Genomic DNA, 14524 nt, shown 5'->3' with positions numbered 1-14524 from the left:
AGACATGCACACTTAAAGAATTTTTGCTCTTATCATTTCTGCTCCAAACAGATTCTAGGAAGTACTAATCCTCTAAAGGGATGGCATTGAATTGCTGCATCGATTGTGTGTTTGTCTGAAGGAGGGGATTCCTTGGGGAACCAGGGGAATGTGTTTCTGCTCTGCCTCGTCTGTTTTGATAACATTGTTCAAAGAGCGTGTCCTCGACCCTGGTTCCGACGTCACGCTTTTCAGTTGAACGAGAGCACTTCATTCAAATAACACAGATGCCGACCACTTGAAGATAAAAGACAGGAGACCATTGAGTGGAAAGTCACAAGTTGCCATTATGAACAAAACTTATCTAAATGTGCAACTACTCCCAAACTGACCAGTGTAAATATTTGTTCATATTTATTTTTTATAGTTTTATTTTTATTATCAGTATCAGGACTGTCAGAGAACTGTTTTATTAGTTTTATTAGTATCAGTTTTCAATGCTAGATTGTTATCAAAACTTTTCTCAAATAAATACTACTTCAAAGTAATTATCAATATTAAATTTAATATGCTTTTAGTTTTTCAGATATCAACTGGTTGAGTCAGTATTCATTACTACCAGTATGGAATAAACACTGCTATTGTTATATTTTCTAAACGATTTCATGATATTTTTATTTGTGTTTGTATCAAGGTTCAGTTTTCACTTTTTTGTTTTTAACTTGATTTTTGGATATCATGGCATTACCATGTTATTACCATGTAATTACCATGTTACATTGTACTACATTGTTGGCTTTTTTGTTTTTGTTTTTAACATGATTTTTGACATGTATCATGGTATTACCGTGTTATTACCATGTTAGTTACAGTGTAATTACTATGTTGGCAATTTTTGACATCATGGTATTACCGTGTTATTACCATGTTAGTTACCATGTAATTACCATGTTACCATTGTACTACAATATTAGCTTTTTGTTTTTAAGATGATTTTTGGATATCATGGTATTACCATGTAATCACCATTTTACATTGTTTTACAATGATAGCTGTTTTTGTTTTTAACATGATTTTTGGACATGCATCATGGTATTACCATGTTATTATCATGTTAGTTACCATGTAATTACCATGTTACCATTGTACTACAATGTTGGCTTTTTTGTTTTTGTTTTTAACGTGATTTTTGGACTTGTACAATGGTATTATCATGTTTAGAGGGGACATTTACTGTAGAACCATAGCATTTTTAAAGTATTTTGTAAATACCATAGTTTATGAATTTCATTGTATTACTGTACACTACCATACTGTCATAGTACATTGATATATAAACTATGGTACTGAATAATTAGCATATTGATATATCATACTATTTACACTGAGCTCTGAGGAATACTATGGTATTTTCATTGAACCATGTCCAAAATTATGAACAGTATCCTGTCAAAAGTTATTCTGATTCCAGATTCTGAATCCTGCTACATTAGAAAAGCACATGGAGATTTAACAAAACTGAATTTAAGTGCACAGTGGATTGACTGCATGATTTCACTCTGCTTCATCATTGCCTGCTGCTCTGGCTCGTGTGGTCCAGTCATTTGGGATGGGAATTGGGTCAAACATGTTTCCTGTGTTCTCCATTCATGCAAACACGCAGACCCACACAGAAAAATATCTCTCTGCTGCTCACACCTGGGACAACACTGTTGGCCTTTTGATGTGGCTCTTTGTCCACATGAGTGAAGATCGTAGTTCACTTCAGAGATGCTTTATGTGGCTCAAAAACAAAACAGTGACGCATTCTGTTCACTGAATTATAGCCATGTTGCCAGGGCCAAATGCTGCTCTTTTTTTGACCAGTGGGAATCCAAAGAAAAAATGCTGCTAAAAAGTTTAAAATGTGTTTGCCTATATCACTTTAATTCAGCAAGGGGACATTAAACTAAGACAAAGCAGGTGTTTCACAGCTTATCTATTATTATTATGTGGATTTTAGCACTTTTGGAACTCAGGACTGCATCCAGAATGGGAACTATCTTGATTATAATACACATTCAGTTTGTTTAGATAACAGCTGAACACTTTCAGTCAATAAAAGTCAGTTTATTTCTCAGTAGTGAAGAGAATCTGGAGACAGTCAGCAACAAAGAGTGCTTTTATCATCTTTAGCAATAAAGATGATGGATGAATCTGTTGTCTTTTTTGTCTAAAATGCATTTGGTAGCCACAATTCACCCAGTATGTTCACAGTTTGGGCTTAAACAGACTTTTAAAGACTTTTACCGAAAACTTTAACTTGCCTCAAACTATTTTTGCTTTAAGGAATTTTTTTATTATTATTATTATTATTATTATTAAGACAAAAGGCCCATTAAATCCAAATATAACTTTTTTCCTAATCAAATTTTGTCTTTTTTTTTTTTCCATTTCAGGCTGAGATGTTTGGTGAAACAGTTGGAGAGAGGTGAGGCTTCTGTTGTGGACCTGAAGAAAAACCTAGAATATGCTGCATCCGTTTTGGAGTCTGTCTATATTGAAGAGACGAGGTAAGCACAACACTTTCACTCACATTGTGAATTTCTCTCCCTCTCTCTCTCTCTGTAATGTTAAATCAACACATTTGGGGTCAGATGTCAGGGTCATGTTGTTCCTAGAGTGCGTTAGATAGTATAATCCCTAAAGCTGCTCTTAAACCCCTATGTTGATTTGAAATAAAGATGCAAATGGAAGAGGGATTGTAGTCCTGTAATGCTGTCTTCTCACTGCAATGAGTGTTCCATTATTTGATGTGTTTTGATTCAGATGTTTAGACAGAAATGGAAAATTTGGCCACCATCTGAGAAGGAAATGTGCCATGGATCAAATTAAATGCAAAATTCTGTATTCATTCACTCACTCACCCTGATGTTTTTTCCAAACCTGTTTGACTTACTTTTTTCCATGGAACACAAAAGGAAAATTTTGCAAAATGTACATGTTTTTTGTTGTTTGTTGCTTTCTATGCAGTTGCAATGAATAGAGCTTTCAGACTTCAAAAAGGTTGCAAGACGCCACAAAAGTATCATAAATATAAAAGTCTATGTGCTATGTTGTGTTTCTCCCATATCATAACTTTGTGAGAGGAACAAACCACAATTAAAGTAGTTATTAGCAGAAAGTCTCGACATCCACTTTAGTTCTTCTTGGCAGAATAAACAGAATTTTGGCTTTTGTGTCATAATTATGAGTTAATATGTCATCATTTTGACTTTTTATCTTACAATTATTGCATTTTATATCATAATATGATTTAACAAAACTTTTTTTTGTCCCTTTTCATTTTGTCCAATATGGTGGTGATCAGATATGTTAGTTTGTATTTCTTTGTCTTTGAAGTGGAATTGTATATTTTTATCTCTTTCTTTCCATCACTTTTGCTCAGAGGCATCTTGGCTGAAATTTCATCTGACGTGATCGGAAGTGACATGACTTACCCATTTAGTGTCTTCAGATGGCAATCGTGTCTTATATGTGTGTGTGTGTGTGTGTGTGTGTTTCTGCAGGCGGTTGGTGGATACAGAAGATGAGCTCAGTGACATCCAGTCCGACTCGGTTCCCTCAGAAGTGCGTGATTGGTTGGCATCAACTTTCACACGTCAGATGGGGCTGATGTTAAGACGGTCGGAGGAGAAGCCGCGATTTCGCAGCATTGTGCACGCGGTGCAAGCTGGGATATTTGTAGAAAGGTGTGTGTGGGGGGTGTTTTCCAAAGCTACTGGTATAAAGTAAACCAATTTATATACTTTCAAAGAACTGTTTCAGAGCTGATACATTTTAAACAGGGACTGACTGACTGGATAGATTGATCTAGACTGACCTGTGACCCTGCTGTGCATTTCCTGTCTTGTGTCATATTTCCAGCACTGCATGCTCCTAAAATATTAATATTAAAGGGCATCTGGAGTGAAACAAGGGATTTCCCCCTTTTTTCACTTCCCAGAAGGTCTCACACATTGACAGAAGTGTGTTATCTCTTTCTGACAGGATGTACCGACGGACCTCCAACATGGTGGGGCTGAGCTATCCGCCCAGCGTGATCACGGCCTTGAAGGTAATGGAGCGGCCCAATCAGATTGTGGGTTGTGCCCCCAAATGTACATATGTACAAACACACGCACAACCTGGTCACAGCATGAATGCGAAATGTGTGAATGCAACACATTTTGAATGCACAATAGCTTATTTGGGAAACAACAAGGGGGAGATGGCAAAATCAAACAGTCTCCAGGCAAACAGCCCTGTTTAATCAACCGAAGTGAACAATTGATCTCTCCCTCGGCCAGCTGGGTTACCTGGCGTGCACGCGATTTGGACAGGACAGAGAGTTTAGCCAGTTTTTTGGATAGTTGTCTTATAGGATGCAGTATATGTAGACAATAGTGTTGTCAAAAATATAGATAGTTCGATATGTATCGATACTGAAATATCTGAAACGGTTCCAATACTCCTTTTCTGAAGTATCGATACACTGATACCAGCTGAGCATTCTCACTTTCTCTTCTCTCCGATGGCGGATTGACACACACCGCCTCCTCTCATTCAATCATCTCATTCGCTCCGGTTGAATAGGGCTTGTATTGTGCATAATTTTTGGTCATTCCCGCAGATTTTGCGCTTACACCAAAAGCGCGAGCACCACTGATTTATTTAAGTGGCGCTGTCATAAAGCTGCCTCTCCAACAGGTACTCAAGTACCAAATTGAGCTGTTTTTTGTGGTTTATTGCACTTAAACGGTCAAATACATACAAAATTATGTCAAAATGCCCGTCTTTCTGAGTATTTAGGTGAACACGGCCAGTTTTGGAACGTAAAAAGTTGAGAGAATACACGTTGTGTAACAGTATATTGGATCCGTGCATAAGTTCATAAGTGATGGCAGCCTAATAAACCTGCTGCTGTCTGTCATGTTAACACAGATTTAATTTCCTTTTGACACACGAAATCACATATGTTGCATTTAAATTGCTGTTTTCAACATTGATAATGTTTCTTGAGTACCAAATCAACATATTAGAATGATTTCTGAAGGATCATGTGAGACTGAAGACTGGAGTAATGATGATGGAAATTCAGCTTTGCATCACAGGAATAAATTACATTTTAAAATATTTTAAAATATAAAGCAGTTATTATAAATTGTAAAAATATTTTACAATATTATTGTTTTTACTGTATTTTTGATCAAATAAATGTAGCCTTGGTGAGCTTCTTTCAAAAAAATGTAAAAAATTTTACCAACCCTAAACTTTTGAACGCTAGTGTATTAGGTAAAATGCAAGTGCAAATTCAAAATGTTCTGCTTTAATACTTTTCTCCACATGAAATTATAGTCCAGTATATACATTCATTAATCTTCTGTTATTTTATCAAGAATACCCTTCAGAGCTGCTATCAGCTGCATCTGTTCTCCTATCAGCTTCTCATTCATTTTTAATTTTAACAATTTGTGGCAGCACAGTCTTTTCAGTAGTAAGTCTACAATCTTTTAAAAAATATTCTTTTGTTCTGTTGCCTATTGTGATTCTAAGATTCTTGCTGTCTGCGCTAAAAGCAATTAAGATGTTCTGTCTTCTACGGCTGTGTTCGGAATAGCATACTGTCATACTACTCATACTAACCCTGCAATTTGTAGTATGTACATACAGTATTAAAGTGCCCCCATTATGCTATTTTAAACGTTCCTAATTTTGTTTGGAGGTCTTTTACAGTAGGTTTACATGCATCCAATGTCAAAAAACACTTTTCTCATAATAATTATTACAGCATCACCTCTTTGTCTGAAATGGCTCAATAAAGGATTCAGTCTCTCTAAACCTCTCCTTTCCGAGAGCTTCCTTTTCTCTGATTGGTCAGATAGCCCATCTGTTGTGATTGGTCTACAGATTACAGCGCGTGTTGGAAACTAAACGCCCATTAGCATATCTGAAGTTCATAATAACTCCATTGATCTTTGAAACTTTGCAGACTTTTACATTCACAAACAGCTATATTACACACTGCATGAAATGTAATATTTGAAAAAGCATAATAGGGGCACTTTAAACTTAAATAATATTTTTACCCATGTTTTTGTTGTGATGTGTGTAAGCTAGGGTTAAACATCTAGTTTTTTGAAAATCCAGCATTTGTAAACATTAAAATTCCACATGCAACACGGCACAGAACCTTTTTCTGAGGTGTGTGGATAAAAGTCAAACGGACAGAATAATGTGGTGTCCTAGTGGTTAAGCCTCTAGGCTGGTATCACAAAGGGCAGAGGTTCAAACTTTAGAAATGGAATAGAGATCTCCTTCAGTCCCCTATAACTCTTATGCCCTTAAGCGAGTCTGATTGCTTTATCTGCTAGCAAACATATAAAGTGTCTGCTAAGTGACAAGGATACGTAACAGAATACTAATACAGATGTTCTTGTCAAACAATAGCAGAAATTTGCTGGCTCAGTCCACCTAATCTTAATAGAAAATGAAGATAATAAGCTGAAACTAATTAGGCTTCATTTTATATAAAGAGTTTTTAATCCATGCAAGACTTCTTGCTTTGTCCAGTCCTCATTTATAAGGATGTGTAGAATTATGTGCGTGTGCCGATATGCTGATTCAGTGCTCAAGAAACAGCATTTATTTTAAATAAAAATCTTTTGTAACATTATAAAAGTCTTTTGATCAATTTAATGCATCCCTGCTGAATAAAAGTATTAATTTCTTCAAAAAAATTTTTTACCAGCCCTAGGCTTTTGAATGCCAGTGTATGTTTTTATACTTTCATCACTTAAAGTCATCAGAAAAAGGTTGTATAAGAACATTTTCATGTCAGTTTCTGCCTCACTTTTAACATAGAATCAAATACATAGATCAAATCTGATTGTACGAGTGTTTTATAAATGAGACTGCAGGTTTGTACTGGATGTCCTGGTAGCTTCGCAGCAGGATTTTGGCCTCTCTCTCTTGATCTCACAGCAGTCAGTGAATCTGCATATATATCTCCGCATATTGCCTAAAGCTATTGAAAGCTCTCAGCCGTGACTGAGACAGAGTGCAGGACAAATATTCCAATCTGAGGATGTGAATATTTAATGTAGCATTTTGCAAATGTTCATTGCAACCAACTAATCAAACCTACATAGAACTTTCTTTGAAAGTGATGAGATGAAATAACAGAGGGTCAAACTCCGAGTGGATGGGAGAGAGAGAGAGAGAGAGAGAGAGAGAGAGAAATGAATAAACCACAGGCGGCCATAATGTGGACCAAATCCTCCTGTATTATTACTGACGTTCATTTTATGACTCAGGATTGAACTGTACGACGATAGAATCACACATCATTCATCATAGACCCTGTTTATAAGGGATGTGAAAGTAATTTATATGTTATAAAAAAAGAAATGAGGTTGGTATTACTACATTATGTAAAAGCAGCAATTTGTAAGGCTTCGGGACTGTGAACATCTTATCACGTTTATAGGCATCATAAAATGAAGTTTCAGAAGTTGCTCTTTCATAGCTCAGAAGATGCAAAGAGAACTCATCTGTGATTTTTCTTTCCTTATGGGAAGTTGCTAATAGTTATCCACAATTATGTACAGTACACTACCATTCAAAAGTTTGGAGTCAGCGTATTAAAATAATAATTTTTGAAGGATCATGTGACTGAAGCATCACAGGAATAAATTGCATTTTAAAATATACTCAAATAGTCGGCGCCGATAGCCTTGTGGGCAGCATCGACATATAGTGCCGTTACGCTTTGGGTGACCTGAGTTCGAGTCCCGGCTAGCAGACCTTTCCCAATCCCATCCTTCTCTCTCTCTCTCTCTCTCTGTCTCTCTCTCCAACTTCACTTCCTGTCTGCTTACTGTCCTATCATAATAAAGGCAAAAATGCCACACACAAAAAAATTAAAAATACTCAAATAAAGAAACAGTTATTTTAAATTGAAATATTACTTCTTCTTTTTTTTTTAATCAGCTAAATGCAGCCTTATGAGCATAATAGACTTCTTTTAAAAACAATAAATCTTACAGACCTCAGAGTTTCTGAACAATAGTGTATTTTATGTTCAAATAGTTGATGATAATTATATTGATATGATAATAATGGTAAAGATATTAATACACTAACAAATCTGTCTGTTTTGTTGTTGGTCTAGCATGTGGACACATGGTCGTTTGACGTCTTCACACTGAATGATGCCAGTGGAGATCATGCACTGAAATTTATTTTTTATGAACTTCTGACCAGATATGACTTAATCAATCGCTTTAAGGTAAGATGCTCTCTCTTTTGTTCTCATTAGAAGACCAAAAGTACAGGATTTAAAACCGTAAAACTTTACCTCAGAGTGGTTTCCTTTGTAATATGATGGTATTGTTGATCTGAGTAAATAATAATAAGGTAATGTGAAAGATAATAAGGTAATAAGGTAGGTAATGTGACGTGTTTACTTGTGCGAGGGTGGGACAACCTGTCACTCACAGAAGATCGACCAGTAGCAAGCCACAACAGTCCAATGATCCAATCAATACCCTATAAACAAAGTCATGTCCCGCCCTACATTTTTTCTTGTTTGAGAAGCCATTTCACTTGGAAACATGGCACAATAGGGAGGAATAGACTATTACGACTTCTTTTTCATGTCGATTTTAAGCTCCTTTTGTGCATCTCCTCAGATCCCTGTTTCTGCTCTGGTGTCTTTTGTGGAGGCCTTGGAGGTGGGCTACAGCAAACACAGAAACCCATACCATAACCTAATCCACGCCGCCGACGTCACCCAGACAGTGCATTACCTTCTGCTCAAGACCGGCATGGTTGTAAGTCCAGAGTTGCACCTCCAGAAACTTAGGCCCTATGAATTTAACCAACAGTCCTGCCTTCAAGGATTTATTTATGTTTATGTGTGCTTGGGTAAAATAATCATGTTCATCGAGTCCCTTCTGTTGTTTATTATTATTATTATTTCTACTGAACTGAGCTGTTGAAGTATGTTTTATTATGCCTGACACTGCACTTGAGGTATTTATTGAGGTTGGGGCCCTCATAACGGTCCGTTCTCGCTTCATGATGCCGCTCATGTACCAATCAATAGGAAGTTAATCTCCCTCAACGTCTCAAAACACGCTCCTGTCACTCCCACCGCGGGCTCATTAACCTCTCTGTGATGTGTGGACATCACACTGGTGTTCTGACAAATTATTTGCCCCCTAGCATTTACACCGCTGATGATTTCTTTTTGTTATTCTGGCTCTTTGGTGATTTAGTGCTAATATAGGATAATGTTATGCACAGAAGAATAAATGTGGAGAAGATTAAGGAACTAATATCATTTCATTTCCTTTATGCTTATCTTCAGTTCAGCAGAACGATATTATTATTTATAGAAGAATACGTAATGGGCCTTTAAACTGTGATAACAAAGTGGGTTTTTTTATGTTTTCTGAAGAAAGTTGAACACAAAAGGTGTTTGGAGTGGTTTTTAGCACTTTGCTATGTGGTCGCTAGGCACAAAAACGTCTTTCTATTGAGTTGTCCTCAATGTCTGCACTTTAAAACAAACATTACAAATCAGCCAGTGTAGTTTCACTCATGAACAAAAGACTTTTTGAGCTGTTCTATTTAGTGAGTCAAAAATATACAGGACGACCAGTGCAGTCTGATTCCTGAACGTATGACTCTTTTGAGCCGTTTTTTTTTAGTGAATCAAAAATATATAGGGCGACCAGTGCATTCTGAGTCTTGAACAAATCTCTCTTATGAGCCACTTCTTTTTAGTGAATCCGAAATTTACAGGAAGAGCAGTGGAGTTTGATTGCGACTCTTATGACTCTATTCTTTTAATGAATAGTTCAAAAAGATGAGTTACTGGTTTGAATCAGTCTCAAATACTGTCCTGTAGGGTACAGCATTAGAAGAGAGAGAATTTCTTTCAAACTGTATGTTGGTAAAATGAACTGAAACTGAAATATATCCAAAAGAATTGGAATCAGAATTGAATTGACTGTATCAAAGCACTTCACTGTAGATCTAAAGGATTTTTCTTGTTTCTGCAGCATTTTTCTTGTTTTCTCCCTTCTTCCAGAATTGGTTAACTGAGTTAGAGATCTTCGCTATGCTGTTTGCCGCGGCTGTGCACGATTACGAACACACTGGCACTACCAACAACTTCCACATACAGACCAGGTACTATTGCAAGTAAACACCAGTATCATTCAGTTCAGCAGACCAATACATCAGTGGCTTGGAGCAGAACTTGTGTGTTTTAACAGATCCGACGCAGCCATTCTATACAACGACCGTGCTGTGCAGGAAAACCACCACGTGAGCGCTGCATATCGCCTCCTGCAGGAAGACGATGAAATGAACATCCTCTACAATTTGTCAAAAGATGACTGGAGGTTAGAAACTTGCGGCAAACCTCAAATTAGCTGAATCGGTAACCTTAAAAATAAAAGTTCCAGTTAGAAACTAAAATGTTTATACAGCATGATGCCATAGTAGAACATTTTTAAGTTCCACAATGAACTTTCTAGTTCTGACAGCCTCCTTTAGTATATTAAGCACTAAGCAATAAACAGAATGCACTCTTTCATAGGTCATCCACAACACAAATCGGCACAATGCCAAATGATTTCGTCTCATTATAACAGTGGAAACAACTTAAAATACTCAGTCATTTATGGTCATACATATAAGAGTAAGACATCATTCGAAACTGGTCTAAGTGGTCTATTTTTATTTGTGTACACTCACGATAAAATCAAAACATTGTGCTTTTGTAAAATAAAGAACACAAACAGGATGCCGCTTTCTGCCGCCCCGGTTTCCTTTCCAAGAATTATCGAAACTCAGCATATAGGCTACTAGCAAACTAATAGTGATTAATGTCATGGTTTCTGACCAGGATGTCAAAAGCAGAATAAATGCATTTGACATTTTTTTAAACACTGTTTTCCTCTTTTTCATTGGACACACTAGGAGACCTCAGTTTGAAAACCCCTGCTTTATAGAACCTATAATAATTAATAACTAACTAATATGTTTACGTGAAGAACCTATATTACATATATAACTGCACATGAAAATTGTTATGACTCGAATATATGATCTCTCCTGTGCCAGATTTAAGTCAAATATTTTTAGTTTTAGATTAAATGGAGTGTACAAATGTATATCAAATCAAAATATATTTATTTATGTATAATCAAAAGATTAAATCAACTCAAGATCCATGTACCTCTTGATAAGAAGAGAGTTTACTGAATGTAACATGCTGTAAGGTCAATACTGAAAACGTCTCTTTCTCTCAGAGAATTGCGGGCCCTGGTGGTCGAGATGGTCCTGGCCACCGACATGTCCTGTCACTTCCAGCAGATTAAAGCCATGAAGAACTTCCTCCAGCAGCCAGAAGCGTAAGTTCGGTCACACACATCAGGGTAACGAGGAGGAAGCTAATCACACACTGTTCATACAAAAACATTTCTGCATCTACAGATATTCATATCCACATAATGAGAGGTTGGACAGAGTGTTTATAACAGCTCTGAGGGGCTGAACATCTCTGTCCTCTGCAGGATTGATAAACCCAAGGCCTTATCCCTGTTACTGCACACCGCTGACATCAGCCACCCTGCCAAAAACTGGAACATGCACCACCGCTGGACCACCTCACTGCTGGAGGAGTTCTTCAGACAGGTCAGTGTCCTGAGAAATGCAAAAAAAAAAAAAAAAAAAATCCATTTCCAAATGCAAAAAATATGTTTTCTTATTTTTTCTTTTTGATTTGATAAGAATAAATGCTGAATAATTTATACATAAACAACAGTAAATGTATGTAAACAAATCAAAATATACAAATTTACAGTTGCCCTCAAGGATATCCTGTTTACTAGCTACAAAATAAGTGCCTGAATTTGAATTTCATTTGCCGAAAACCTCACAAATCCATCCTAGTTCTTCCTAGAAAGTGCTCATCTTTGCAACAGACCAATACCTTGTAAACACAGCTTTGTTCCCCAGTGGGCCTATAAAAACCCTGTGCACCCCGACTCCCGGAAATTGTGTTCACAATCAAACTGGAGATTGAGGTTTTGAGAAAGCTCTTGCTATTTTTGTGCTCAATATGCATCGTGAATGGCCTGTGGGTGTGCTCTCTGAAGCTGAGAGCAGTGTCCCGTAGACATTTTTATAGTTCTTCAATCATACAGTGAGCGTTTTCTCTCTCTCTCTCGCGCTCTCTTGCTCTGTCATTTCATCGTCCATATTCCCATTCTGTGGTCATCAGCACTCTGATCTAATCTCAAATTGAGTCTTAATCCTATTTAGCATTCCAAGCCTGTAACGTCCACTGTAAAAATCCCATTAATCTCCTCTAAACATCCATTTCCCGCATTCTAACCTCAACATTTGAATCTCGGCTGCTTCACTTGATTCCATCAGATTTTGCATCTCTATGAAGATGTAGAAAGTCATTCAGAATTGCTCTCAAATACGTTTTCTTTGTTGCTTGATTGAATATATAATGCAGTAGAGCTGAGTTTCCTTGCTAAATGAAAATGGATCTAATTCTGAAATAACACAGTGTGTTTTTAAGAGATGATTATCTCTTCTATAGTGCCAAACCAATTAACTTGCCATTGTCTGATTTGATATCACACCAGTCCCATCTTGGTGTTCTTACAAGAGTGAAATTGAATCTTTAATTTATTGACATGTTTAGGCTAATAGCTGATCAGTTCATTGCAGGTAATCACCTCCAGAAATTATAGTTGTAATTTCAGAGTTAGGATGAAATATCACTTAGCGTTGCTCAAGGAAATTGGTGGTGACCATGAAAGGTGTGATCAGCAAAACATCCTGTGGAACGTAATTTGTTAAGAGTCTATTTTCTTTAGGGGTCATAGCTTTATTATTTGGTCAAAAAGCAATCATAGCAAAGATAATTACAGCTATTGTTTCTCAGGATTATCTATGATATTTGCAAATTAAGTGTTTGAGACGAATAATGAGAATGCAGCTGAGTTGAATTGAAATGAAGTGAAACCCAAAATCTTTATTTTGTCTGGATTGGTAAGGTACTAAAGGGGTCTTATCATGAGAAATCACATTTCTTGATCTTTTAAAATAAAAGTCAATATACTATGTAAACAATATGTAAGTTTAGGAACTCAGAACTATTACCCAGTTATTGTAATAACCATAATAAGTATATAGTATGTACATGCGGGACAGGACTGTAAAATAAAGTGCTGCCAGAAATGTTAAAATCTATGAAATGACCCCTTTACTAACTAAAAACATGCCAGTGCTAATTGGTGCTTGTGCTCTTCTACTTTGTGTTACAGGGTGATAAGGAGGCAGAGCTTGGACTTTCTTTCTCTCCTTTATGTGACCGCAAGTCTACCATGGTTGCCCAGTCTCAGATTGGTGAGTGATCAGGCTTGTGTGTGAATTAATAGGATATGGTATACTCTCATCCATGTATTATAATGCTGTGTTTCACTTCCCTAACAGGTTTCATTGATTTCATTGTGGAGCCAACCTTCACTGTACTGACAGACATGATTGAGAAAATCGTGACTCCGCTGATCGAAGAGGCCTCACCTGCTGGCCTGGCTGGATTCAGGCGTTCCAGGTGAGGACAATTGAATAGGCAGTAATAGCACTGGACTATTAAATTATTAAAGCATTTTGAATGGTAGTGTATATATGAAAATTATTTAATATCGTCCTTCAGTATGTAGAAACAAGCAAAAGTCATGTGTACAGTAATTCACTTATAATAGAAGTCTATAGGGTGAGGTATTGCACAGGGATAAAAAAAATAAAAAGTATAAAGTCTGAAAGTATAGCCACAAGAATTAAGCAATATACATGCTAACATGAGACTGGTTTGATAGAGTGATGTATTAGCCTTGTTTATGCAAAATAATATCCAATCAAAGTACTTTCATGACCATGTCGAGCCTGTAAACCAGGTAATTTTGTATAACAAAGATTATGGACTGTTTACATGGAGCAAAAATTCGTCATTTACAAGAAGTTCCTCCGTCTAGAAAAGTCGACTGGAAATTATTTTCTGTGTTAATCAACGACATGCCACTGATACTGTTTTCAGGGGTCTTGGAAATATCAGGGAATTTCTAAATTGTGTTTTCCAGGTCTGAAAAAGTCTGCTCTGATCAAAAATATTTTATCAACAAGATATTGCTCTTGTGTAAATTGAAACTTTGTGAACAAATCATTACAGTCGGTTTTTGTCAGTGAATGGAAATGACTGGAAAAGTAATGGAAATTAATTGGTCAAAATGTGGAAACCTTTTGTTTTGAACTTGGATCATTCCTTTAATAACCTCATATTTTACTACTTCATTTCCACAATTAACTTTGATGAGGTAATTATGTGTGAATCTACCATAACACACCTGTATCTAGTCATGGAAACTCTTGGTATCCTTCATCACCTTGACAACTAATAACATTACACTTAAAAGGGATGTACTTCCATATA

General features: G+C 36.5%; 1 protein-coding gene across 3 annotated transcripts in view; it reads left to right on the top strand.

Moving 5' to 3' along the window:
• Positions 1-14524, top strand: part of pde1ca (phosphodiesterase 1C, calmodulin-dependent a) — a 71945-nt gene that overhangs the window by 47381 nt on the left and 10040 nt on the right. For all 3 annotated transcript variants that reach the window (XM_051881924.1, XM_051881925.1, XM_051881927.1), the window contains 11 exons: positions 2418-2531; positions 3528-3710; positions 4009-4075; positions 8171-8287; positions 8691-8831; positions 10097-10197; positions 10284-10412; positions 11325-11426; positions 11589-11709; positions 13359-13440; positions 13528-13648. In XM_051881924.1, coding sequence (XP_051737884.1) covers positions 2418-2531; positions 3528-3710; positions 4009-4075; positions 8171-8287; positions 8691-8831; positions 10097-10197; positions 10284-10412; positions 11325-11426; positions 11589-11709; positions 13359-13440; positions 13528-13648 — 1278 coding nt within the window. The remainder of the gene's footprint in view (positions 1-2417; positions 2532-3527; positions 3711-4008; positions 4076-8170; positions 8288-8690; positions 8832-10096; positions 10198-10283; positions 10413-11324; positions 11427-11588; positions 11710-13358; positions 13441-13527; positions 13649-14524) is intronic.

Source organism: Ctenopharyngodon idella, chromosome 23 (genome assembly GCF_019924925.1).
Source record: "Ctenopharyngodon idella isolate HZGC_01 chromosome 23, HZGC01, whole genome shotgun sequence".
NCBI lineage: Eukaryota > Metazoa > Chordata > Actinopteri > Cypriniformes > Xenocyprididae > Ctenopharyngodon > Ctenopharyngodon idella.
Note: the sequence above shows the minus strand (reverse complement) of the source record. Positions and strands in the feature narration are given on the sequence as shown.